This window comes from Schistocerca americana, chromosome 1 (assembly GCF_021461395.2).
Source record: "Schistocerca americana isolate TAMUIC-IGC-003095 chromosome 1, iqSchAmer2.1, whole genome shotgun sequence".
NCBI lineage: Eukaryota > Metazoa > Arthropoda > Insecta > Orthoptera > Acrididae > Schistocerca > Schistocerca americana.
Genome location: NC_060119.1, coordinates 616,768,828 through 616,788,269, shown reverse-complemented (window position 1 = coordinate 616,788,269; position 19,442 = coordinate 616,768,828). Strand labels below are relative to the sequence as shown.

The following is a 19,442-nucleotide window of genomic DNA, read 5'->3' as shown; positions in this document are numbered from 1 at the left end:
AGTTAAGAGTTAGAGCTACACAGGATGTCCAGGGAGAAACAGGTCAGACTACAATTACGGTACACATTTTTTTCCAATTTTTTAAAGTTAAGATCTTAAATGTACAGTTACATGTTTTTTTTCATTCACAGTGACTAAAGTCTTATTTTATTATCTATCTGCAACTCATTTTAACTATTTACAATGTTTTCTTTTTCTGTTATGTAATTCTTAAATTTTAGTATTGATGGTTCTTACTTTGAATGTTCCAACAACGCGGCTTTCATCTTCTGTGTCATCACCAGTTTTTTTTCCTCTGTACAGGTCAAATGTGAGAAGCCATTCTTTAAAACCATTGTACTCTGGCTGCATTTCAAGTTCATTTGGATAGATCTGCCAAGAAAAATCAATAAAAGCTGTTGTTACAACATATGTAGCACCGTCACAGGTTTGTGTGCATATATACATTTGTGTGTGTGTGTGTGTGTGTGTGTGTGTGTGTGTGTGTGTGTGTGCATGTGTGTGTGTCTACTGCTGACAAAGGCCTTAATTGCCGAATGCTTTAATTGTGTGAATCTTTTTATTGTGCCTATCGCGACTCGGCATCTCTGCTATATGGTGAGTAGCAACTTTCCTTCTCTGGCATTGTTAGATTCCATCCTGGATTTTCCATTGTTTGATAGTAATGTTTTGAATTACACTTGTTTTATTTATCTTACATTGTTACTGTTAATCATAATTATCATTAAAGAATAAATACACTGAAAAGTAAATAACAGAGTGAAGACTTTGCAATGGCCTTGCAATATTTATGGTTATCTGTATTGCAAAATATTGTTACAGCTTGAGTTTGCAAAATAAATATTTGATATTATGGGCTATTTTTAATCAGACATGAAAAAACAATTACATGGGTTGGTGATAAAAAAATATAATTCTTGCCTTCATTATTGCAGTTTGAAGCTCACTTCTCCTTCTCATACTTTTAGGGCTGAGACGAGCCACAAATTTTGCAGCTGTTGATGTTCCTTTCAATGTGTGTTTCTTTTTTTCAGTGCTTCTATCACTGCCAGTCCATGAAATATCTCTATTAGATGGCTGAAACCCACTATTTTCCTCAAAGTATATTGGCAAAGATCCATTTTGCTGACTGTGCATCTGTGCAACCTCTTTACGATGTTCTTTACTTTCCTGGACAGATTATTTACAACATCATAATTGTTGATACAAACAATAACTGATAATCAACATATAAATTAAAGATTTAAAGTTAAAAATAATATAAAGTAGCATCTGATTCAATGGGTATACACTATCTAAAAAAATACAACAAATACTGATGGTTAAAAAAATTAATTACCAACCCGAATAGTTTATTGTAACAAATTAATATTTTTAAATACATTGAAAGTAATTAGATCATAACATTTAAGTCAAAGAAACTGTACATATCTGTCCATTCATTTCAACAGTATGAACAAATGCAAGAACAGTGACGAAAATAAATAGATAAAGCTAAACATCGCATTTTAAGGTTTTACACAGAACTACTAGAAGGCACTACTGAGATGTGACTTTACTACTGCTTTCAACTTGAACATTTGTTATTGTTTTAGCAATAGCAGCCCAAAAATTGGCCAGGTTATTTTTTTACGGAGAGTGTTTAAAAAAAAGGTATAAGAAAAAACAGAAATTCCACAAGAAGATTTTAATTGGATAATTTTTCATAATTTTTGTAAAGGTCAAACTCAACAATAATGCCTCCTGCCACTTTGGTAAACTTTTGGTAATCAATTATCTCCAGAATGGACTATTTACAATTGGTTTACAGAATTTAATTGTGGCCATGCTTCCATCAGTAATAAATTTTTGAAGTTCAGCCAAAATTGAATAGTCCATGGGTGTACTGTCATTACATAGTGTCCAGTGAATACAATATTCTGGTGATCAGACATGTCATCATCATCCAGTGTGCTGATGAATTGACCTTCTAGGGACGCACGGCTGACAAATTTCTTTCTTCTGCAGGATGCCCCACATGTGGCTTGTGCCATAGTGCAAGTGTTGATAGTCAAAGATGCAATTGTGTTGGTGAATGTATCTGCTCGATGTGTCAGCATGGATGTAGGCACTCTGTCTGCCCTGTCCACCAGTTTGTTGTGTTTACTGATGTATTTTTAATCAGACACAGTGTTGGTTCCCAAGCCTTTCTGAGGCAGCAGCAGTCCTAGTTGATAAGAGAATCGCTGGTGTGTATTTTGATGACTTTTCAAACAATGCTGTTCTAGAATTTTAACATTTGTGCTAAAATCCCAGTGCATTAATATTCCATTGCAAGAGTCTTGGATAAACAGTGCTCTGTGACTGCTGACTTGTTAGAATATATTAGTCAACTGTGCCATTGGTGTTCTCAGCAGCAGTGTTTGTCCAATATAAATCTTCCACTAATGGCATGAATCTGGTATATTCAGGCCTTCAATAATCCTAGGCCAGCTTCAATATTCTGCAATAATGCCCATGTTTTACTGGGCATACAGAAAAAAGTTTGTACCCAGTGCTTTTTCAGGATGTGCCAATTTTTTCTCCAAAGCACACCACTGTATTGTAAAAAGGCTGTGGCTGCCTCTTTCTCCGTAACTTCTTCTACCTCCTCAGGTTGCACTGCAGTGACAGGGCACAGACAGTGCCTGATCTGCCATTCTGATTAATCGTTTTTTCAGAATACAGTTCTGAGATGTTCCAGTTACTGGGTGAGAATCTCTGAATCTGCAAAGATGTGTGCCCTGTCTATTAGCATTTTGAGCATCCCACTTCGCTGTGCAGGATGGAGGTGGATACTGGTCAGTGTGCATTGCTTCCTGGTATACACAATGGCTCAGGGTGCCATCTGTTCTTTTCTTGAACATGACATTCAGAAATGGTCTTCCCTCTGTCTCAGTCTCCATAGAGACTGCTATGGAGCCAGATGATGAATGTGTCATCCACATAATAGAAAAAAACAGGTTTCCATTTGTATGACTTTAGGGTTCCTTCCTCAATGTGCTCCATATAGAGACAGGCACCCACAGGTTAGAGTGGGCTACCCATTGGAACACTCTCCTTCTGTTCACAGTATTCTCTGTTAAAAAGAAAATATGTGGAAGTCAAACCATGTGCCCCCAGGTGGTCAACTTGTCAGCGCACCTGATAATGGTGACATATCTGACTGCCGAAATACTGTGTCCACTGCATACCAGTACACCTACAGACTGTTCATTTAATTAATATGCCATGAGAAATTGAAAAATCATGTTAATCAAAATTGGTTGGCATTCCAATAAACACTGATGTTGTGAGCTATGTAATGAACACATTACACCATGAAGTAAAGGCATTCTTAAGCATATCACAGAATGCAGACATTTGACTTCAAATGAATACTCATGATGTCAAAATTTGATTGTTTTGCAGAATATTTGCTACAATACAGCAACTACTTTGTTATGCTATAATTGCATCATCGTCTAATAATATCAAATGTGATTTTTTTAGGATTCATCATTTCCTTCAGTTGCTTGTTCATGCTTCAATAATGGTGCTTTGTCTTTCTCTTTACTATTTTACTTTTGAATATCCTTCTTTGTTTGATACCAAAGTTTTACCAGCTTGTGTTTCACCACTAACATTACATTTTCATTATTTTATTGATCTTCTTTCTTACTTTTCCCCAAGTAAAAATTATGTTCTTGAGATACCACAGTTAAGACAAAGCGGAAATGAACTTGCCAGACAATGTCCTGTATTTTGATATGGGCTGAGGCAGAATTTATACTGTACATTAACACCCACACTCTGCAAAACACTGTGGAGTGCATGCACAGGGCACACCTGTTGTACCAGTTATTATGGTTTTCTTCCATTATATTTATGTATGAAGCACAGCAAGAATAACTGTTTAAATGCATCTGTGCATGCTGTAATTAGTCTGATCTCGTCCTCATGATCCCTATGGGAGTGATATGTAGGGGTTTGTAGTACATTCCTAGAGTTATCATACAAATGTGGTTCCTGGAACTTTGGAAGTAGGCTTTCTCATGACAGTTTATGTCTATCTTCAAGATTATATTAGTTCAGTTCTTTTGAAGTCTATGACACTTTGCAACAGGCCAAACAAACTTATGGCTATCCATGCTACCCTTCTGTATATATTTTCCATATCCCCCATCAGACCTGTCTGTAACAGGTCTCACACCCTTGAGTAATATTCTAGGATGGACCACACTGCTGATTTGTAAGCAATCTCCTGACTGCATTTCCTTAGTAATCTACTAGTAACCTGAAGACTGCTACCTTCTTTACCCATGACTAAGCCTCTGTCATACTTCCATTTCAAATAATTACAAAGTGCTACACCCAGGTATTTGTACGAGTTTACCAATTCCAGTTGTGACTCACTGATATTATAGCCATAGGATAGTATGTTTTATTGTTCTGTGAAGGGCACAATTTTACATTTCTCAAGATTTGAAACCAGTTTTCAATCTTTGCACCACTTTGATATCTCATAAAGATCTGACTGAATATTTGTGCAGTTCCTTTCACGTTGAACATCATTACAGATAACTGCATCATCTACAAAAAGTTTGAGGTTACTATTATGTTGTCTGCAAGATCATTAGTACGAGGGCAGTTCAATAAGTAATGCAACACATTTTTTTTCTGAAATAGGGGTTGTTTTATTCAGCATTGAAATACACCAGGTTATTCCCCAATCTTTTAGCTACACAACACTATTTTTCTACGTAATCTCCATTCAATGCTGCGGCCTTACGCCACCTTGAAATGAGGGCCTGTATGCCTGCACGGTACCATTCCACTGGTCGATGTCGGAGCCAACGTCGTACTGCATCAATAACTTCTTCATCATCCGCGTAGTGCCTCCCACGGATTGCGTCCTTCATTGGGCCAAACATATGGAAATACGACGGTGCGAGATCGGGGCTGTAGGGTGCATGAGGAAGAACAGTCCACTGAAGTTTTGTGAGCTCCTCTCGGGTGCGAAGACTTGTGTGAGGTCTTGCGTTGTCATGAAGAAGGAGAAGTTCGTTCAGATTTTTGTGCCTACGAACATGCTGAAGTCGTTTCTTCAGTTTCTGAAAAGTAGCACAATACACTTCAGAGTTGATCGTTTGACCGTGGGGAAGGACATCGAACAGAATAACCCCTTCAGCGTCCCAGAAGACTGTAACCATGACTTTACCGGCTGAGGGTATGGCTTTAAACTTTTTCTTGGTAGGGGAGTGGGTGTGGCGCCACTCCATTGATTGCCGTTTTGTTTCAGGTTCGAAGTGATGAACCCATGTTTCATCGCCTATAACAATCTTTGACAAGAAATTGTCACCCTCAGCCACATGACGAGCAAGCAATTCCGCACAGATGGTTCTCCTTTGCTCTTTATGGTGTTCGGTTAGACAACGAGGGACCCAGCGGGAACAAACCTTTGAATATCCCAACTGGTGAACAATTGTGACAGCACTACCAACAGAGATGTCAAGTTGAGCACTGAGTTGTTTGATGGTGATCCGTCGATCATCTCGAAGGAGTGTGTTCGCACGCTCCGCCATTGCAGGAGTCACAGCTGTGCACGGCCGGCCCGCACGCGGGAGATCAGACAGTCTTGCTTGACCTTGCGGCGATGATAACACACGCTTTGCCCAACGACTCACCGTGCTTTTGTCCACTGCCAGATCACCGTAGACATTCTGCAAGCGCCTATGAATATCTGAGATGCCCTGGTTTTCCGCCAAAAGAAACTCGATCACTGCCCATTGTTTGCAACGCACATCCGTTACAGACGCCATTTTAACAGCTCCGTACAGCGCTGCCACCTGTCGGAAGTCAATGAAACTATACGAGACGAAGCGGGAATGTTTGAAAATATTCCACAAGAAATTTCCGGTTTTTTCAACCAAAACTGGCTGAGAAAAAAAATGTGTTGCATTACTTATTGAACTGCCCTCGTATATAACATCAACAGAAAGGGACCCAAAACACTTCCCTGGGGTACACCCATGGTTACCTCTACATTTGACAATGATTCTCCATCCAAGATAAAACTGCTGCATTCTCACTACTAATAAACCCTGCTATGGTAATCATTGGAGGCTTCATGCATCACTCTCTTGACAGCCAAGCATGTTTCATTTAGCCCTATGCTTTGTTTTACATTCATTTTTCAGTAGTCTCGGTTTCTCTGGAAGTTACTTTACAATTGTCTGATTGATGCTTGTTTGATGTGTGTGTGTGTGTGTGTGTGTGTGTGTGTGTGTGTGTGTGTGTGTGTTTCCCCCAGCATGGGTAGCTGGCATTGTCAAACCTTCACCTTCCATTGCCGGTGGTGGACTGGATCAGAGCTCTCAGCTACAGACTATATGTACCTGGTGTGCCAATGTCCAAGGGCCTTTCTGTGGCCATTACTGCTGCAGTTCTTCCCTTTATACCTGCAACAGTTGTTTGCTCCAGCATGGGAAACAAGGTCTCATTCACCTTGAAGCTTTCTGCTTTCTTGTTGAAGCTATTGTCATATTTTTGTATTTCTACTGCTTCCCTGAAGAAATGGGTGTGATAGCACTGTTCTACAGTGAGAACTTCTGTGTTGGTGAATTTTACTAGGTGGATGGTCTCACAAAGCATATTCTTTGCCACAGCCAATTTCTCCACCTGTCCCATCCTACAACACCACTAACACTGGATGATCCCAGTGTTGGTTGTTGTGCAGTCATTCCAACATACTCTTTTCCACATGTACATGGTATACTGTATATTCCCAATACTGCAAGTAGGTCCATTTTCTCCTTTCCTGATTTGAGACAGTCTTTGACCTTCTTTGTCAGTTGATAAATAGTCTTTCTGCTGTAACTGCACAATATTTGGCCGATTATGTCAGCCACACTGGGGCTGTATGGCAAAAAGGCTGTAACCAACATTTCTTGTTCCAGTGTGTCGCTCCTCTGCATTCTGTGAACCAAATACTAAGCATAGATCCAGTGAAGCAGATCTCTTAGCATAGATACAGAGGACACTGAGCAACATTGAAGGCTGAACACCTTGTTTGTAGGGATTACCAAAAATCCGTAAAAATAATGTTACATTAAGACTGACTGTTAGTTCTCCAGGCTCATCGATGTATGAAATGGCAAAACAATTGGCCTCTTTGCTCCAGCCGCACATGGGAAAGACTGACACACACATATAGGACTCAGGATATTTCATTGAGAAGTTGACAAAAGTAAAACTTGGACTAAATGACATTCTGGTCAGTTTCGATGTTGTTTCTTTGTTTATCAAAGTGCCACTCAGTATATCAGTTCCATTTTCCTGCAATACATCATCAGGCTTTTACATATATCTCACCATGGCTATTTCATGTGCAATGCCAACTTCTGTGAACAGCAGGAAGGCATTGTCATGGGTAGTCCACTCAGTCCAGTAGTGACCAACTTCTTCATGGAACATTTCAAAGCACAGGTGCTGGACTTGGTATCTTTTAAACCTAAGGTGTGGTGCAGATGTGTCAATGGTACATTCATTGTGTGCAACCATAGTGAGGAACAGCTTTATGACTTCTTAAGAAATCTGAATAGTCTCCATGCCAACATAAAATTTACCCTGGAGGTATAAAAGGATCAACAGTTACCTATTCTAGATGTGCTGATCATGAGGAGTGGTGAGAACCTGGAACATACTGTGGGTTTAAAACTGACAGACATGGACCATTACCTGTACAAAGTGTGAAGTCACCACTCGAGCCAGAAAAGAGACAAGATTAATACCCTTATAATGTGAACAAGATGAATATGTGAGCCACAGCACCCCAGGCATGAGATACAACACATAGAAACAGTTCTGAGGAGCAATGGGTACTTCTCCAGTTACATAACAAGTGTCACGGAATCTAACACTCAGTAGAATGATACATCAGAAAAAGAAATTTGGGTGCAGCCTTTCTACCACACATTTCCAGACTGATGTACATAGTTGGCTGTATATAGTGCATATTCAGTGTAAAGACCATTTTTGAACTGACAGAGATGCTCAAAGAGTGTCTCAGATTGGCAAAGGAGGAATGGGACCTGGCTGCAAAGTCAGGAATATACTGTATATCATGTACATGTGGAAGAAAAAATTGTTGAAATGACTGGACAATCAATCAACACCAGGATCACTGAACATAAGTGGCATTGCATGTTGGGACAGGTGGAGCAATCAGCTGTTGTGGAGCGCTTCCTATGCAAGAGTAAACACTTAGTAAAATATGATGACTCAGAAGTTCTTATTGTAGAGAGGAGTTATCACATCCACTTGTTCAGAGGAGCTATAGAAATGCACAAACGTGACAACAGCTTCAAAAAGAAAGAAGGAAGCCTCAAGCAGAATGGATCCCTGGTTGCTGTGCTGCAGTGAACAACTGTTGCAGGTATCAATGAGAGAAATGCAGTGGTAATGGCCATACGCTTGGCCTGGAGTGCCAGGTACATCTACAGCTGTGAGCTCAGCTCCAGTTAACCATGAGCAATGGAGGGTGAAGCTTTTACAATGCCAACCACTCTCTCATGCAGGTGAAACATTAGAAAAATCATTAAACAAATGCTGATTGAAGAACCTAAGACAGAAGCAAACAGGCAATTTGTTGGTCTTTGGAATTTGAGCCATAGTTCCTCTACATGTTTCTGTGTTGAGCTAAAAGTTTCAAGTTCCTCATTCAGTTATGATACTACTGCTTTTCTGTCTAATTTACTGAACTAGTCTTTCCTTCTCAGGCCACGTACTGAGTCTTCCCTCAACTGCTTTCTGGGCAACTTTTTTGAACTCCCTTCTTTTCCTAAACCTCACCAGTCCTATCCATTTTCATGTAACCTTCTGCTAGGAGATGGAGCCACCAGCTCCAAAAGCTTGCCATTTACTTAAGCTTTATATACATTTTCTTCTGCCACCACTTGGTGAGCAGATTTTTTATTTATCCATTACATTACTGAACGTACAGATCTTTCTTCTTGTTTTAGTTAGCCTTTGTATTTTGGTATTCTTTGTTGCTACTGCTGTCTCATGGTCAAGTATTGTGTCTTGTCATGTCTACCACCAACAAAATGTACCCCTAATGGTTGTTGATGGGTGAAGTCTCTTCTGATGATTATAGTATGATATTATGCTTAAGAGACTTTCGAATGAGCCAACTGATATTTTTCTAAAGCTCAAAAGGGGAAGTTAGGGCAAGTTAATATATCAGCTCAGTTTCAGAGATAATATCAACAGGCTTTGCAAAGCAGAGGTGGCAGTGGTGGTTGATAGAAGATCCAGTTATAATTTTATGCGGACCCTCAATACTGAGTCTTGCTCAAACAGTCTCATACACAGCTTCAATTTCTATTTTGATGAATTTGATTTAGTTGCCTACTGCAACAAATACACCACCTCCATTTCCCATTAGTGTATCCTTTTGGTGTATGCTTAAATTTTTCCCAAAAATCTCAGTATAATCAACTTTCAGTTTTAACCAGCTTTGAGTACATATATTATTTGAACTTCACTGCCTTTTAGGGAAGCTTAAAACTCTGGTGCTTTGTTGTGAATGCTTTGGCAGTTAACCATTAGGATTTCAAAACTGTTAGCTGTGGAGTGTGTTTCTTTGGATCTTACACCAATACCTCTGTGTTTCCTACAGCTATTGTTATCTAGATGGTATGAAGAATAGCCAAATCTAAAAAAATCTGTGTGTGCACCTCATGCACAATCAGCTACCATGGTACAAGCCTCTGATGTGTAGTGCACACCTGAACCATATATGCGTAAAATCTAATTTATGTAACATGTAATTCATGTAACATCTAAACATCAAATTCAGTTGTGGAGTACAGAACAACTCTTTGTCTGTTAATTAGATGTAATAATGGACATGCTGTCATTGTTTTTTGAGGCCACACATCCAACTATGATTATAAATTGTTTATAAATTTATTCTTAATACAATTTTACTTTCTTCTGTTGCACAGTTTGCCTCTTTAGTTCAGTAAGTTTATCTGTGGTGATTGGTAGGTAAGTCCTGCCTACTAATTGCAGAACTAGGAAGGCCTGATTTGTGGACACTAGGTGTGCTTCACTAAAGTTAAACACAGGGTTTTGCCTTTTGCAGGCAAAATAGCTGTAAGTGATTGTGCAGCATCGTCTTTTTAATGCTTGCAGTAGTAATATAGCATAGTCAAGAAACATGGTCAAAATTGGAATTTTGCAGAAGTCTCACAATGGGAAGTTAGGGCAAGTTCATATATGTCACCTCAGATTTAGAGATAACATTAACTGGCTTTGCAAAGCAGAAATACATGCTGGGAAACAACAATAAGTTAGAAGTTTCAATGACTCCCGAATATAATATGAAATTAATTTCACACACACACACACACACACACACACACACACACACACACAGACACACACAAACACACACCACCACTGCCACTGTCTTTCATTGATTTATTTATCTCTTAAAATAAGATTAGTGAAGAGTTTATACCTCTATCATGGCTTCCACAGAGGCAAAATATTTGGTCCACCAGTCACGATTGCTTTCATCATTATCTGCTTCATCAATACTTTGTTTTCTTTTTCTGTTTGCCTCTGTTTTCAGGTCCTTTTTTGATGGTATATGGCCTGTACCCTGTAAATAAAATGTTTATTTGGATTTTGTAATACAATAACAATTAATCAAGTAACCTTGGAGATACACCATAATTTAATTGTAACGATGAACAACTTTCAATTCATAAACATATCTTAGTTATCACATCTAGTGTTACACTATAATGAATGTATGAAAGAAGAGGAGTCAAAATGTCAAGAGAGCATGAGGTGCTGGATGTAGAGTGGGCCACTATCTTGTCAGAATATTGATGACAACAGTCTCGAGATCCAGCAGGAAATGCAAAGGAATGCAAAACTTCACTCAATATGCTCAGGAAAGCCTGAACAAAGATAATATAAGAGGTACTTTCAAGATCAAACTGATCAACCATTTTGAAGAATTGGTGATTGATGAGAATGGAAACACAGAGATAGGTCAAAATTGGAAGGTGGTCGCAGATGCAATTAAAAAAAAAAAAAAAAAAAAAAAAAACCCAAGAAGTAATTCCAAATTAAATTAAGGGTAAACAAGGGTGATTTGATGAGGGATGTGAAGAAGCTATCTGAGAGAGACAGCACACAAATGTACTATAAGTAACAAGTAGTATGCAGGAAGAAGAAAAATCGAAGTCCAAAGAAATACAACAGCAGTAATAGGCCACACTGAAGAAAGCAAAGAGAAGATTTGTAAGAAACATAATGGAGGAAACCCAGCAAGACTTGATGGAAATAGATGTAAAGAACTATGTAGGAAAGCAAAGAGGTTTAAAGGAGGTTCAAAGCACCAACACCAATTTAGGAAAGACACCAATGGAAGGATGCTAACAGAGGATCAAAGCACTGGAAGAAGATAGTTGAACATCTCAGGAATCTATTACATTGCAAAGGACCAACTGAATTATTCAAGTTTACTGACCCAATAACAGTGCATCCAGAAAATACTTCACTGATCATTGTGGACATAAGGGAACAGGTTAAAAACCTTAAGAATGCCAAGAGTCCAGAAGAGACTAGATTTGCTGCTGAACTTCTCAAGGCTGCAGACAGAGCCCTCTTCTCCAAAATCCACAAGCTAATTGCATCAGTCTGGAAAGATCAGTCAATACCAGAGAAAAGGAAGTTAGCTGTGATATATCCCACACATAAAAAGGAAGATAAACTGGTATGTGACAACATAACAACACGGCACTATTCAGCATCTGCTACAAGATGATCTCCAACTGTCTACTAGAATGAATCAAACCATTGACAAAGAAATAACAGGAACTATGGACCAATTCTTTGTCTTGAAACAGGTTTGTGAGAAAACATATGAATATGGCAGAGAATTATATCTTCCCTTCACAGATTTCAAGAAAGCTTACAAGTGTCCATAGACTGTGTCTTTTTACAGTTATGACATAATATGGCAAACCAAAGAAATTGGTGAGAACAGTAGAGATAAATTTCAATGATGCAAAAGCTAAGGTCAAGATAAGCAGTAAAATGACAGAAAGTTTCCAGTGTGTACACGATTAAGAGAAGAAGATGAATTCTGGCTGGAGCAGCAGAGAAAGCAGTTGTGTGCATCAAGTGTGCTTGCTTTTGTGAATGTATGTGTGTTTCTTTCCTGAATAAAGATTCAGCTGAAATATCAAAGTGTAACACTTTTTTTGTTGTGGCTGTCTGCAACTTAATGTGTCATCTTTATGGTGAGTAGCAATCTATTCTTTTCATAATATTGTTGATATTCCAACTCAGACTTTTCATTGTTTCAACTGGATGATCAAATGTTTATATTGAATGATACTACTCAGACATAGAGTTTACATAAGATTTCCTTTATTACATGCAAAACAAAGATACTCATCTAGTTGGTAGTGTGGGTTGGCAATCAATATTCTTTATAGTCTGGCTTTAAATTTTGCTCTGGGGAGTGATGTGACTGATCTTGGTAATGTAATGGCTAGCCTCAATCCTGAATACAGTGGGCTTCTTTGACAAAGTACACTTCTAGTGGGATGAAACCGATCTTTGTTTCTGGTGTTGCATTTGTGCAGCTCATAGTTTACATTTTACATTAAGTGTTCAGGCCAACAAGATTGATTTAAAAATATACATATTTATAACAGTCAGTGCCCCAGCTCTAGCTATCTAGGGCACGGAGGTAGGTTGTAGTACATGTGTATCATTGCAGTATGTTATAAGCATATTTATTGGAAATGTATCAATTTTAGCCAGTTTGCTTGCCAGAGAGTGAACATGCATATCCCATTGAAGTGTATCTTGTATTGTTAACCCCAGGAATCTTACATAGTTTTCTTTGATGGCAGTGTCAGTTTCAGTACACAACTGAATTTCAAAATCGATCTCTTTTGCGGGATTGCTGCTGTTTTCTTGGTGCTGACACTAAGATGACTTTCACTGAAGTACTGAATTATTTCATTTTTGATACAGCTGCACAATATTTCTAATTTGTCATAATATTTATGCTTGCTTACAGCAGATGTACCTCAAGCATATAGAATTATGTACCCCATAATTTATATCAGATCTGTTTGTACCATTTGCAATTTTTAATAGCACAAACTGGTTTCTCTTAGTTAGATAAGTTTTTATTAGATAATGATTAATTCCTCTGATGCCTATGTCCCCAAACTGTTCTAGGAGTACTGTTATACTGACACAGTTGTATGGGTTTTCAAGATCAAGGATTATTTCTATAACATATTCCTTCTTTTCCATAGCAGATGATACCTCATCAATAAACTGTCCACCATCTACCACAGTTGATTTGTTTCCGATGAAGACATTCTGAATCTCAAAGATTAGTTTATGCTTTTTTTTAAATGTGACAATTTTACTGTATATGACCTTTTCTATGATCTTTGAGAAGACGGGAAAGACAGAAACTGGTTTGTAGTTTTCTATTTTCACTCAGACTCATTTCTTGCGAACTTGTGTCAGAAGCGCTATTTTGAACAGGTTAGGAAAATTTCCTGATGTTAAGATACTATTAATTGGAATGGAGAGGGGTCCAGACATGATGCCAAAGCAGAATTTTAGGCTGTTCATATTTAGCCCAGCATACCACACAGCCTTAGAATTTCATGACGCCTTTGCTATGCTTTTTATTTCAATGGTGTTGTTGCAGTGAGGTACACACTGTATGTAGAAGCACTACCCTTAAACTTATATTTAAGGTTATTGAACACATCACTGATAGATTTACCAGCAGAAGAGAAATATTCATTAAAGTTATTTCAGTATTCTGTTGGCATTCTATTGTAGTACCAATGTGGTTTACTTCGAGGTCATTAATGAAATTACCCTTGATAACTCTTTGTTTTGCAGTATCCTGCTAATGAAACAAAGCCTGCTACCTGTTTTACGTACATGTGAACATTCCATTTGATATCCATGCAAATTATTACTCTGACCAATTCCAGTTGTGACTCAATGATATTTTGGTCATAGGGCACTTTTTTTATCTGGCGGAGTGCACAGTTTTACATGCAAGTTTAATAAATGTTGGTGTGGTACCAAGTCAAATGCTTTTATAAGTCAAGAGGTACCGCATCCACCAGATTTTATTGGTCGATGGTTTCCAGGATATCACGTGAGGAAAAGTGGGTTGGGCTTTGCATGACAGTATTTTTAAATCCATGCTGGTTGGTATGGAGGAAGTCATTCTGTTTGAAACACTTCATTTGACCTTGTGTATCCTATGAGAGATTCATTTTGAACTATCCATGACAATTTGGGTCAGAAATATGACATTTTTCAGGTATTCTACTACAATTATCCCAAAACAGCATTTCTCTATTGTAATAGCTTCAAAGAAACATGCCTTTTGCTTGCTGCAAGTTAAGTTATTTATTTAACTTTTATAAGATAAATAAAAAACAAAAGACATTTTTCTTTTATACTGCAATTTGTATACAGCTGCTACAAAAACTTGTTTCTATACTATGTTTTGTGACATCCAGCAGATATAAATTTTCCAGTAGTAGAGGGACTCTTATCATTCTGCAGTATTGTTACTTGACATATGTAGGAATTCTGCATGAATTGAATGCAGCATTTTCTAACAATCTGTTTTATGGATGTCATTGATATCGTACATTAGCAAAGGTTAATGGTAACTCATGACTCATCTTTAGGGATGTTCCTAGAATCTTTGAGAATCTTTGACCCTAAAAATGGACTCCTAACACTTCCATTGCTTGTCCACATACATGCACAGGCATTTGCTGAATGTAACAGCTTTACATATTTCTGATTTATAACCTTATTTTCAATGTAGACTCCACTATTACAAAACTACAGTCAAAATTTCACCACACCACATAACAGTGACCAGTGTATACCCACTGTTAAGGGGATACGGAATCGGTTTTTGGGTTAAAAAATCGATTTTAGTTTTATTGGCGTATTATAGTACGTCAAGTTTCCTCTCTAAAATGACGTTATCATACGTAGCTCTACTAGAATTATAACTATTTTATTTTTATAGATTTGTGAGATCGGGTATTGCGCTTTAGTTATATACGTCTCTCACGGCTGACCATAAACTTTTTGGCAGTACATTAATGTGACATGAATTCAAATATCCTGCTTTCCAGCTACTCATTATACACTATTTGTCCGAAAATGTTACCCTCTAGTTTCCTCAAGTTACTCTTTGGCTTTGTGATGGGATTGTCTGTAAACTGTGAGCTATATGAAAGTTGTTGTTGTCGAGCTATTTTGTATTTAGTGCTTCATTTTTCACAGTGAAAATGCCTAGAGCTAGAGCAAAAGTGTTTAAAAAGAATGATGATTCATTAGCAAAGCAAAGCAGTTCTTCATCATCACTGTTGGAAAATGTGAGTCCACTTACCGCTGATTTGCTGAATGAACTTACTCCAAATGTAAACAGTGCTTCTCATAAAAAACTGAGAGATTTGGAAGACAAATATAATTTGCTTGATAAAGGGAAAGAAGTTTTTGAGCTCATTAATACGAGTATATTGTGCAAAGCTCTTCAAAACAGTAAGTGCTGCAAAAAATGTCAAGAAAACGTTTCTCTGAAAGTAGAATCCCATGTTGGCCTGGCTGCCCAGCTTAATTTAATATCCAGTGTTTGTAAGTACAGCTGCAAGTTTCCAAGTTCTGTTTCAGTAACTGTAAATAATGGAGACAAGAAAACTGAACTTAATAGTGTAAATATTAGGTTAGTTTATGGATTACGAGCAATTGGTAAGGGTAAAGCAGCTGGTGATACGCTATGTGGTGTTGTAAATCTTCCAAGTGTACCTTCAAAGTTTGGTGCATACAACTATGTACTAGGATCTGCAGTTGAAGATGTAGCACAGAAGTCAATGCAGGTAGCTGTGGAAGAAGCAGTGAAAGAAAATGATTGCAGTCATGACCTCACAGTAGCTTTTGATGGCACGTGGCAAGAAAGGGGTCACATCTCCAACAATGGTGTTGTAACAGCAACTAGTGTTGACACCAGCAAGGTTATTGATGTTGCAATAATGTCTGAATTCTGTAGATGCATAGACAGGCTGAAAAATGAACATGGTGATGACTGTGTGGCTAATTATTATGGTAGTAGTGATGGCATGGAGGTTGCTGGGGTGGAAAAAATTTTTCATCGCTCTTCAGAGTGGTGTAATGTTTGCTATGTCAAGTATCTGGGAGATTGTGCCTCTAAAGCATTCAAAGAAGTTTTGGAAAGCAAACCATATGGGAACAGTGTAAACATAAGCAATATTGAATGTATAGGAAATGTGAAGAAGAGAATGGTTGCCAGGCTGAGAAGGTTAAAATCAGTTATGAAAGGGAAAAAACTAGATGATGGGAAAACCTTGCATGGCAAAGGAAGATTGACTGATTCCATAATAGACCGCATTCAGAATTGCTATGGCCTTGCAATCAGGCAAAATACAGGCAATCTTGAAGAAATGAGGAAAGCTATATGGGCTTTGTATTTCCACACCGCATCCACAGATGAGCATCCAGAACATGGTTTGTGCCCCAAAGGTAAAAAGAGCTGGTGTAAATACAATAGGGACTAACAACTGGAGATTCACCACCACAGTCTACCACTAGCCATCATGGAAGAAATAAAGCCATTTTCAGAGATCTGTCTGACAAAAGTCTTCTGATGAAATGTCTTCATGGAAAAATGCAGAACCGCATCGAGTGCTTGAATATTGTGATATGGCATCGTCTCCCAAAAACAGTGTTTGTTGGAATTAATACACTACATTTTGTTGTGTATGATGCTGTGGTAACCTTCTATCTTGGGAATATAACTAATGCCAGGTCATTCAAAAGTTGGGTTTGCGTATTGGTTCCCGCACAGTACGTGCTATGTACTATAGATCAGCACAGACTAAGGCATGCTGACAATATAATCAAGACATTAGTGAAAAAAGCAATACATATGCAGAGGGGTGCCAAAAGAAGACTTGAAGATGATTATGGAGACTGTGAAGGAGGTATTAACTATGGATCAGGAATGTTTTAATCTTCTTTCTCCGTTTCCCATAAGTTTGCTTTTTACTTCTTCTAGGAACATTATTTCAAGTACTGGTGAATCTAGAAGTCTGAAATTTTTATGCCTTAGTCACATTGGTTTCTTTTACCCACTGAAACAATTATTTTTTAATTACTTGATTTACAAAAGACTTAGGGGTGATAATCTAGTAAAAAGTGATGGAAAGAATTTACTTAAAAATAAATTTAAAATATCTCTGTAAGAAAATACTTTGACAATAAACTCCTGTTTCAGTATTGTTATGACATATCACTGCACATACAGTAAAAATTTTATCTCTCTGTCTCCAGTACTTTGTGAGAAAATGTTCCCTGTAGTAGGCATATTTTAACATTGCGGGGATAGGCGATTCTGTATCCCCTTAACCTTATAGCTATTCAGGAAATCTATAGAGATTTGCATATTAGACTACTGATATACTACTGATAATAAATCTCATTTTTAATTATTTCATAATGTTTTAGTCATACTGCGTTGACCACATCTTTGTGTGGCCGTTCCACTTGCACCAGTTATGTATTAAGTCCTGGAATTAGTCATTCAACATAATGCTTTTTTCTTGGCTAACCACAATATTGAGAGACGTGACATCTAAACGGGTACCTGACTTTTAGCAATGTCTGCAACATCATTGTCAATTTGTAAATGGCATTTTAGCATAATTTGTTAATGATAACAGCTATGCAAACTAAAATGTTAAAACAACAGACCAAAGGTGGATAACAAATGTCATCCAACATAAATTACTTGTTTCTTACTATGCCACTTCACTTGTGTCAGACACAGATTTTTTGTTTGCTGTCACAACTCAATCAGTAAAGCTACACACAAATGAACTTCATTGCAACTTATTGGAAATTACAAGCTTGCAACATACTTACATAATCTAAAATGATAGGCATATCTTTTGGCAGAAGTGGACTGTTTTCCTTATTGTCATTGTCAATAATGACAAGGTTGTTTCCTCCTTGTTGACCTGAGCTGTTTGGATCCATGTCTGAAATGAAAATATTATACTTAAATTACAACGATAGGAGTGAAAACATTTGTAAAAACTAGTAGTCCCCAGGATATTGGACTAAAAAAAGATGTTGCTTCATATTAGAATGTAAGTGATTCAATAAGAGAATTATTTTATATAAACTGGGGTCCTATTTTCTCTCTTTCTGGGATTTTAAGGACGTTTCATGAGCAAGGACAGAGACAGATAATGTCCAGCTGGCTTAATCCATGTGATCAAAATTCTATTTCTTGGCCTAAGATATAAAACCAACTGTTTATCTAAACTTCTTTCAGACAGGTATAATGGTTGCAACATAAAATGATCAACACAATTTTAAGCTGTCCTTTCTTTTACCAGCCTACCTTACCATAATTTCATTGTTCCCATGCCACAAGAGCCAACAGTAAGCTTGAGAAGACATCTTTTAATTTTAATGTATTCAGTACTGAACACTGTGTGTTGTGCTCTATATACCATGCAGAGGAGCTCTTTATCCATAAATATTACAAAATTAAGAAATGTAACAATATTAGGAGAAAGAAAGTTGCTACTCACCATAGGAGCTCTTTATCCATAAATATTACAAAATTAAGAAATGTAACAATATTAGGAGAAAGAAAGTTGCTACTCACCATATAGCAGAGATTGTGAGTTGCAGAGAGATACAACAAAAAGACTCTCACAATTAAAACTTTTGGCCACTAAGGCCTTAGTCAACACTAGATATACACATGCACGCGCACACACACACACACACACACACACACACACACACACACACACACACACACACTCACGCAAATGCAACTCACATACAACTGCAGTATCAGGCAGCTGAAACCACACTATGAGCAGCAGCACCAGTGCATGATGGGAATGGCGACTGCATGGGGCTAAGGAGGAGTGTGGGGCAGGGAGGGAGAGGGATAGTATGGTAAGAGTGATGGACAGTGAAGTGCTGCAGGTCAGACAGAGGTGGGGAGGGGGGGGGCAGGAAATAGCAGAAAAGAAGAGAAATAAAAAGACTGGGTGTGGTGGTGGAATGCTGGCTGTGTAGTGCTGGAATGGGAACAGGGAAGGGGCTGGATGTGTGAAGACAGTGACTAACGAAGGTTGAGGCCAAGAGGATTACAGGAATGAAGGATGTATTGCAGGTAAGGTTCCCACCTGTGCAATTCAGAAAAGCTGTTGTTGGTGGGAAGGATCCATATGGCACAGGCTGTGAAGCAGTCATTGAAATGAAGGATATCATGTTTGGCAGTGTGTTCAGCAACAGGA

General features: G+C 38.0%; 1 protein-coding gene across 1 annotated transcript in view; it reads right to left on the bottom strand.

Annotated features, from left to right (window-relative positions):
• LOC124625417 (otoferlin-like) overlaps positions 1-19,442 on the bottom strand; it is a 1,049,973-nt gene that overhangs the window by 109,429 nt on the left and 921,102 nt on the right. The window contains exons 24-27 of the mRNA XM_047149169.1: positions 18,043-18,158; positions 10,526-10,669; positions 922-1,170; positions 238-372 (exon numbers count right to left, since the gene is read on the bottom strand). Coding sequence (XP_047005125.1) covers positions 238-372; positions 922-1,170; positions 10,526-10,669; positions 18,043-18,158 — 644 coding nt within the window. The remainder of the gene's footprint in view (positions 1-237; positions 373-921; positions 1,171-10,525; positions 10,670-18,042; positions 18,159-19,442) is intronic.